Below are 7,267 nucleotides of genomic sequence, written 5' to 3'. Positions count from 1 at the left end.
TATCACCCAAGTCACAAGACACAAATGTATCTTATTCGCTGACGATATTTCAATTATTGTGTCATCTGATAAATCCAATATGACATCCGATACATCTAATAATTCCACTATAAAAGACCATGAAATTCAAATTAATAATACAATTAAAGATATTATACATTGGCTACAAATGAATAATTTATTAATTAATTTGGACAAATCTAATTATATACAATTCCATAAATCAAAACATTCACAATATAATTTTCAATTAAATATTGACAGAATCAAAGAAGTATCGAATACTAAGTTTCTAGGTGTTATCTTAGACCAGGACTTAAACTGGAAACTGCACCTAGATAACCTATGCAATAGAGTGAATAGATTTGCCTACGCACTAAATAAAATAAAAACAATTACTAACAAGAAAACCGCTGTCATATCCTATCGTGCCTACGTGGAATCTATACTAAGATACGGGATCGTAATGTGGGGTAATAGTACGGACATCAAAAGAGTATTTGTTGCGCAAAAAAAATGTATCAGGGCTATATGTGGAGTCCCTGCTGATGAGTCATGCAAACCTCTGTTTGGGAGGCTTGGCTTGCTACCACTACCATCACTTTACATATTTGAAATGAGTGTTTTTGTAATGCAACATAAATTCTTGTTCTTGAATGCTTACAATGTGAAAAATAGAGCCCAAAGAAATCCGCACAGACTGGTGTATAACGATGTACCTAAATCGGCTAAATATAGCAAAAGTTGTATTATTATGTGTGTCAAAATATTCAATAAGTTGCCGAATGAACTCAAATCCCTAAATATTAATATGTTCAAGAACAAATTGTATAAATGGCTAACAGAAAACAATTTCTATAGCCTACAAGAATTTTTAGAGTAGTTAATAATGTAAATATTAGTTTGTAAGTACCTACTCTAGAAATAATGATTTGCATGCTAATATAATTTGGCTAAACATGAGCACTTATCGATAATATTGACATCTATGTAATACCATGTTTTACGCAAATAAAGTATTCTATTCTATTCTATTCTATAAGTGGCACATTTATTCCTTTACACTGTCATGTAGGTCCAGAAATGTATCTTACTTGATTTTGGCGCCGAATAGAAAATGTAACACCTATGTAATAGGTACCTACCTACATAGTTATGTAATGCTAACTATAACTAATCATTATAACTAAATCACTATTAATAAACATTTATCGTAAACTCTTTGAGATGAAAAACTTGTACCTACTTACGATTACTGTTCGGGACCCAGTGCCCTGCTGATGTGGTATCCTAGTATTCCTAGTGTCCTATCGAGGGAGTCCTGGGGTTCCAGTAATGAGAGAGTGGACTGTATTTTTATGATGGTATATTCTGGTTCACAGTAAGAGCCGCGTTACAATATTTCGGATAAGTAGATGTGTTCTGTATGAGATCCAAAAGGTAAGAGAGCGAATTTTGAATGGTTTTGAGTGAAGTTATACAAAATGAATGAATGTTACAATGCGATACAAATTGAATGAAGTAAATAGTTGAATGAATGATTATTATGAATGATTATGATGACGCGGTGCTCGAACATGCTCCCCGGGTTGAACGCTGTGTTCAAGAAGTTGGCAGCGGGCAGATGTTGTTGTAGGCTCGCTGTATGGTGCCCTTCTTGGTGAGGACGTCGACGACCCTTGTGATGCCATCAGTGCCCGGGTGGACCTTGATGATGCGTCCCAGTGGCCAGAGTAGTGGTGGCATCGTTCTGTCCTTTACTAGGACCAGCGTCCCTTCCATCAACTGCTCTGGAGAAGACCGGTGCCATTTGGTTTTCTGCTGTAGCAAAGACAAGTACTCGTTAGAGAACCGGTTCCAAAAATGTTGTCGTATCTGCTCAACCCGCTGGTATCTTGGCAGCAGCTTTATGTTGGCATCTGTGACCTGCGGATGAGGAACTGACATGAGAGACCGTCCAATGAGGAAGTGAGCGGGGGTAAGGGCTGTGAAGTCATTGGAGGGATCTGAAGGGAGCGGTGTTAGGGGACGAGAGTTTAAAATAGCCTCTATTTGACTTAAGCAAGTTGACATCTCCTCATATGTCAAGTGAGCTAGACCTAGAACTCGTCTCAAGTGGAATTTTACTGATTTGACAGCTGCCTCCCACAATCCTCCGAAATGAGGTGTATATGGTGGGATGAAGTTAAATTTGATACCGTCATCAGCAAGTTGGCCAGAGATATCGTCAGAGGTATCTTTTAAGAAGCGTTGTAATTCGTTAGAAGCGCCAACAAAGCTGGTTCCCTGGTCGGAGTGAATATTCTGAGGCCGCCCGCGGCGAGCGATAAAACGAGACAGAGCAGCCATGAACGCCTCCTTTGTGAGCTCTGTAACCAGCTCTATGTGAACGGCTTTCACTGCAAGGCAAACAAACACAGCAATGTAACATTTTATTAACCTACAACCTCGACCTTTGCGATCGGCTATCAATATTGGCCCAGCATAGTCAATCGCAGTGTTAAGAAAGGGAAACTGCAAGTGAACTCGAGAATTAGGCAAGTTCCCCATTATGGGTTGTACAGTAGCAGCTTTGAATCTGCAACATGTTGCACACGCTCTGGCAGTACTCTTAGCCAGGTTTCTGCCTCCAAGTGGCCAATATGTCTGCCTTACGTTGGCTAAAAGTAACTGTGGGCCGGCGTGGTGGAGACTGATGTGATGTAATCTAAATATGAGCTTTGTTATGTGATGTTTGCTACATAAAAGAATGGGATGTTTTACATCAAATGAGTAAAATGAATTTTTAAGTCTGCCTCCCACACGAATCAAACCATCCTCATCTAAAAATGGAGAAAGAGAAAGTAATCGATTTTTAGCAGGAAGAGACTGATCAGACTGTAATAAGGAATATTCTTCAGGAAACATTTCCTTTTGTGCCATCTTTAAAATCATGACCTTTGAACGTTGTAGTTCTGAAAGGGAAAGATGACCATGCAAGCTTTCTTTTTTGTGACATTTATTTATAAACCTTAGCACGAAAGCTAGGATCCTAACTAGATTTGTAAAACTGGACCTGTTATGAATTAAGTTTGCTATAGGATTAGGAATCTTGTGTGAGTCTTCAGCGTTGGAAAATAAAACTATTTCAGGCAGACTCTGTTCCTTGACGTTAGGCATTACTGGCCAATCACAACATGGTTTTGATAAAAATGAGGGGCCACTCCACCAGAGAGAAGACTCGCCGATAGCATCGGCCCTCACCCCCCGGGAAACTAGATCAGCCGGGTTGTCTTTTGACGGCACATAGCTCCACTTGTGACCGCTGGTACTCTCCTGTATCTCGTACACTCTGTTACGAACAAACTGTTTGAGTTGGTTTGTCGGAGAAGAGAGCCAGCCTAGGACAATGGTAGAATCAGACCAGAAAAAGCACTGTGCGTTGACCGTCAGAGCGGATTTGACCTTAGTACACAGTCTTGACCCCATTAATGCACCGCTCAGTTCAAGACGAGGAATCGTAGTAGGCTTGATGGGTGCTATCTTATTTTTGGAGACTAATAGGTGAACATCGACTGTGCCATTTTTACCTACCGTCCTAGCATAGATACATGTCCCGTAAGCGCGTTCAGATGCATCAGTAAAGGTATGCAGTTCAATTGAGGAAGGCTCATCGCATAGGATCCAACGTGGTATCCGTAAATTATTGATTTTTGGTAGTGTATCTTCAAATGTGTGCCAAAGATTTTTTATCTCTACTGATACCTCATCATCCCAATCATACTTTGCCGACCATAACTTCCGCATGATGTCCTTTACTTCCATAACGCATGGACCTACAAGACCTAGTGGATCAAAAATTTGATTGATCGTAGAAAGAATGTGTCTTTTTGTTACTTTTGAATTAGGATTGTGTTTTAAATTTATGGAAAATAGTAACATATCTTGACTACACGACCAATATAGACCTAAAGTTTTACACGAGGTATTTTCATTTAAGTCTAAGCTTTTATTATTTAAAGGAGTGCCTTTCAAATCCATAACTGTTTGTAATATGTCTGTACTATTAGATTGCCATTTTCTTAAATTTAATTTAGCTGAATCTAGAGTAGAAATTACTTGCTGACATGTATGTTTCAGTTTTTCGAGGGAATCATCGCCATCTAAATAGTCGTCAACGTAGAAATTACGTTGGATTGCGTATTTGACCTTGTAATCTTGCACTTGATCAGCCAACGAAACAAGACACTTGGTGGCCAAATATGGCGCTGAGGAACAGCCATACGTCAGAGTGTTGAGGGTGTACGTCTTCAACGGTAAATAAGGCTCGGATCTGTAAATAATTTGCTGTAGAGATCGTTGGGAAGGATTAACTTCAATTGCCCGGTACATTTTCTCTACATCAGCTGTCACGACATATTTATGTTGACGAAAACGCACGAGAATTGAAAATAGGTCGTCTTGCACCGTGGGGCCTATTTTTTGAATATCATTGAAGGATTTACCCGACGTACTAGCCGCTCCAGCATCAAAAACAACTCTACATTTAGGCTGAAACAAACCATGATGAGGAATATAATATGATACCTTGTTATCTTGTGGTACATTAATGGTATTTTCTGTCATATGACCTAGATCAATGTACTCTTGCATAAATTTGGTGTAGTGTTCTTTTAAGACAGGATCGCGTTCGAATCGTTTTTCTAGAGACATGAATCGGCGCCTAGCCATGTTATACGAATCGCCTAGTACGTCGGGCGACTCCTTCAATGGTATAGTTACTACGAAACGACCGTCAGCGTTTCGAGAGGTGTGCTCGCTGAAACTTGCTTCACACTCTCTCTCTTCCTGTGACATGCAATGCGTGGGAGAGATTGCATCGAATTCCCAAAAACGTGAGAGATCAGGTTCATTATTTTGTACAAAATAACAGACAGAGCTTTGAAGTTGGCTTTGAGGAATAGACCCGGTCACTAACCATCCTAATTGTGACTCTTGTAGAACCGGTAGCTTCTTTCCTAGCCTAATAGAGGAGGAGCCAAGTACGCTCCAAAATATTTCGGCGCCTACTAGTATGTCGATAGAAGACGGAACATTGAATGACGGATCCGCTAGATTGATACCAGTAGGTATGGGTATATGTTGTATGTTGACGTGCGATGTAGGTATCGATTTAGTAATATCAGGCAGAATGTGACAGTTGATGCTCACCCTATAGCCACCGTTATTGGACACGATAGTAAGGTTACAAAGCTGTGTACTTACAGTAGCCTGATTGTCAATACCAGTCACAGTGGAGCCAGTATCACGTCTCACCAAACCCAGTTTAGTGCAAAGGCGGTCCGTCACGAAGTTGGCGGTGCTGCCGTTGTCCAGCAGAAGCCGTGCCTTGTGTAGTCTTCCGTGACGGTCACCTACCATCACCATCGCTGTGGATAAGAAAACGAACGACGGTTTGGCATCTGTTGTGGAAGTGTCGGTCGATAAAGTTACGTTGTTCTCGACAATTGTAGGTATATGCACTGTTTCCTTATCAGTATGAAGTAGCGTGTTGTGCTTGGAATTGCAATACCTACACCTAGACAACCTACACTTCTTATTAATATGACCAGGCCTAAGGCAATTAAGGCAAACCTTAAGTTCAGTCACCTTACGCACACGTTCATCAACCGTTAATTGACGAAAAGATTGACAGTTGTGCAGGAAATGGTTGTCGTTACACAGTGGACAAGTGTATGAGCTATTGTTGTTTTGTGTATTAACAACAAATGTTTTTGAAAAATTAGGGGCACTTTTTTGAAAATTGGGGGCATTTTTTTGAAATTCAGGCCTGCGATTTTGTTTGGTATCTTGTAATGTTTCTAAGAGATCTGCACGGCCTGTAAGGAATTTAGTAAAGTCTTGCAAAGTGGGGGGAATGTTTAATGTATTTCTAAATTGTTCCCACTCACGACTAGTTACGTAATCCAATTTAGTAGACAGTAGGTATATTATTAAAGTGTCCCAATGTGTGACCGGCTGCCCTAAAGTAGACAGGGCGCGGAGGTTTTTGTTTGTTGTATCAATCATATTACGAATAGATTGGCAAGACTCATTACCTATTTTTTCGATATTAAATAACGACTGAATATGATTATTCACTAGAAGCCGTTTGTTATCAAACCTATCACATAACAAAGACCAAGCCTCACTATAATTTGCACTTGTAAAATCTAAGTTACTTATCACTAACTGCGCACTACCTTGCAACGAACGTCTTAAATAGTGAAACTTGCTTATATCGTCAAGCGAGTCACACTCGTGAATAAGAGACGTAAAAGTATGTTTAAATTCAAGCCAATATTGATAGTCACCAGCAAAGGGAATTAAATCTACTTTAGGTAAGTTAACCAAGTGTTGTCTGTTTGTTGCGCAAGCGTGCGTGTCACAATTAGCCGATACAGGGCCCACCTGGTTGTGCGCAGGGTCGAGCTGGCCCTCCAGCAGGGTGCGCGCCTGCGACACCAGCTCGTAGTACTGGCCCTCGAGCTGGCTCCGCTCGTTGTATCGCTCCTCGGCGTCGTCCGCTAGCTCCTCGAGCTCCAACTGTAATTTGTCGAAGACGGTATATAAGTCTTCGATTTTTTCTAAACGGCACTTTAACTCGTTAGCTTGCAACTTACTTAGCTTATCACTGCTTTTAGCTATATTTAGATAGGTGCTAAACTGTGTCAATTTTGCTTTAACACCGCCACGCTTCTTAATAAGCTCCTTTTCCGTATTCATTGTTAATCGTTAGGAGATATTATATAATAGCAGAAGAACACTAAAAGCAAAGCACTTCTAAACACGTTTCGCCACTGAGCAGTTAAAAAATGTACTTTATGAGCTTTAATAATTAGGTTGCACGTAAGTTAATTTGTAAATATTAAATTATGCACAGCAATTCGCACGACACGTCCAGCTTAAGCAAAATTAATACAGTGGAATGCGGTTTGCGGGGCGCGGGGGGATATGGGATAGATAAGAAACTTGATTTGCCGGCCGCCCGGCTACCTGGCCCATAGAATAGACCTACGCTAACTTTATATGAATTATGCTTGCGTGTTATGCAAGTTAGCTGCTATCTCAATTAGGTATCTAGATATTATATGCGTAATTAATTAAATAGCCAGTAGGTGACAAACTGTACTGGGCATATGAATGAGACAATCCAGCCTAGACAAATAGGGACTATTTTGAAAATGATTAATTAGGTTTGATATAAATAGGATAGGTAGGTATAGGAATTGGAACGGACTCACAGTAT

At 40.3% G+C, this 7,267-nt stretch overlaps 1 protein-coding gene across 5 annotated transcripts; it reads right to left on the bottom strand.

Moving 5' to 3' along the window:
* Positions 1-1,349: 1,349 nt before the first annotated feature.
* On the bottom strand, positions 1,350-6,987 carry LOC105383070. Of its 5 annotated transcripts, none has more exons than XM_048629224.1 (4): positions 6,642-6,986; positions 6,430-6,564; positions 5,245-5,408; positions 1,350-1,821 (listed from the first exon to the last, which is right to left on the bottom strand). In XM_048629224.1, exons 1-4 carry the CDS (start codon positions 6,742-6,744, stop codon positions 1,603-1,605), a joined length of 621 nt encoding a protein of 206 aa, XP_048485181.1. In that variant the 5' UTR covers positions 6,745-6,986; the 3' UTR covers positions 1,350-1,602. The 5 variants fall into 5 exon arrangements, 4 of the variants coding, with proteins under 4 accessions (XP_048485181.1, XP_048485179.1, XP_048485180.1 ...); XM_048629222.1 differs by having other exon boundaries at positions 1,350-1,926; positions 6,642-6,985; XM_048629223.1 differs by having other exon boundaries at positions 1,350-1,926; positions 5,296-5,408; positions 6,642-6,985.
* Between the last annotated feature and the right edge of the window lie 280 nt (positions 6,988-7,267).

Source organism: Plutella xylostella, chromosome 22 (genome assembly GCF_932276165.1).
Source record: "Plutella xylostella chromosome 22, ilPluXylo3.1, whole genome shotgun sequence".
NCBI lineage: Eukaryota > Metazoa > Arthropoda > Insecta > Lepidoptera > Plutellidae > Plutella > Plutella xylostella.
Note: the sequence above shows the minus strand (reverse complement) of the source record. Positions and strands in the feature narration are given on the sequence as shown.

Excerpts from the sequence above, each read along its gene's own strand:
- LOC105383070 (XM_048629221.1), bottom strand. The coding sequence starts at position 6,744 with ATGAATACGGAAAAGGAGCTTATTAAGAAGCGTGGCGGTGTTAAAGCA. Across the intron at positions 6,565-6,641 it reads TAAAAGCAGTGATAAGCTAA|TTGGAGCTCGAGGAGCTAGC; the intron begins GTAAGTTGCAAG and ends GACAAATTACAG. Across the intron at positions 2,400-6,429 it reads TCGACCCTGCGCACAACCAG|TGAAAGCCGTTCACATAGAG; the intron begins GTGGGCCCTGTA and ends TTTGCCTTGCAG.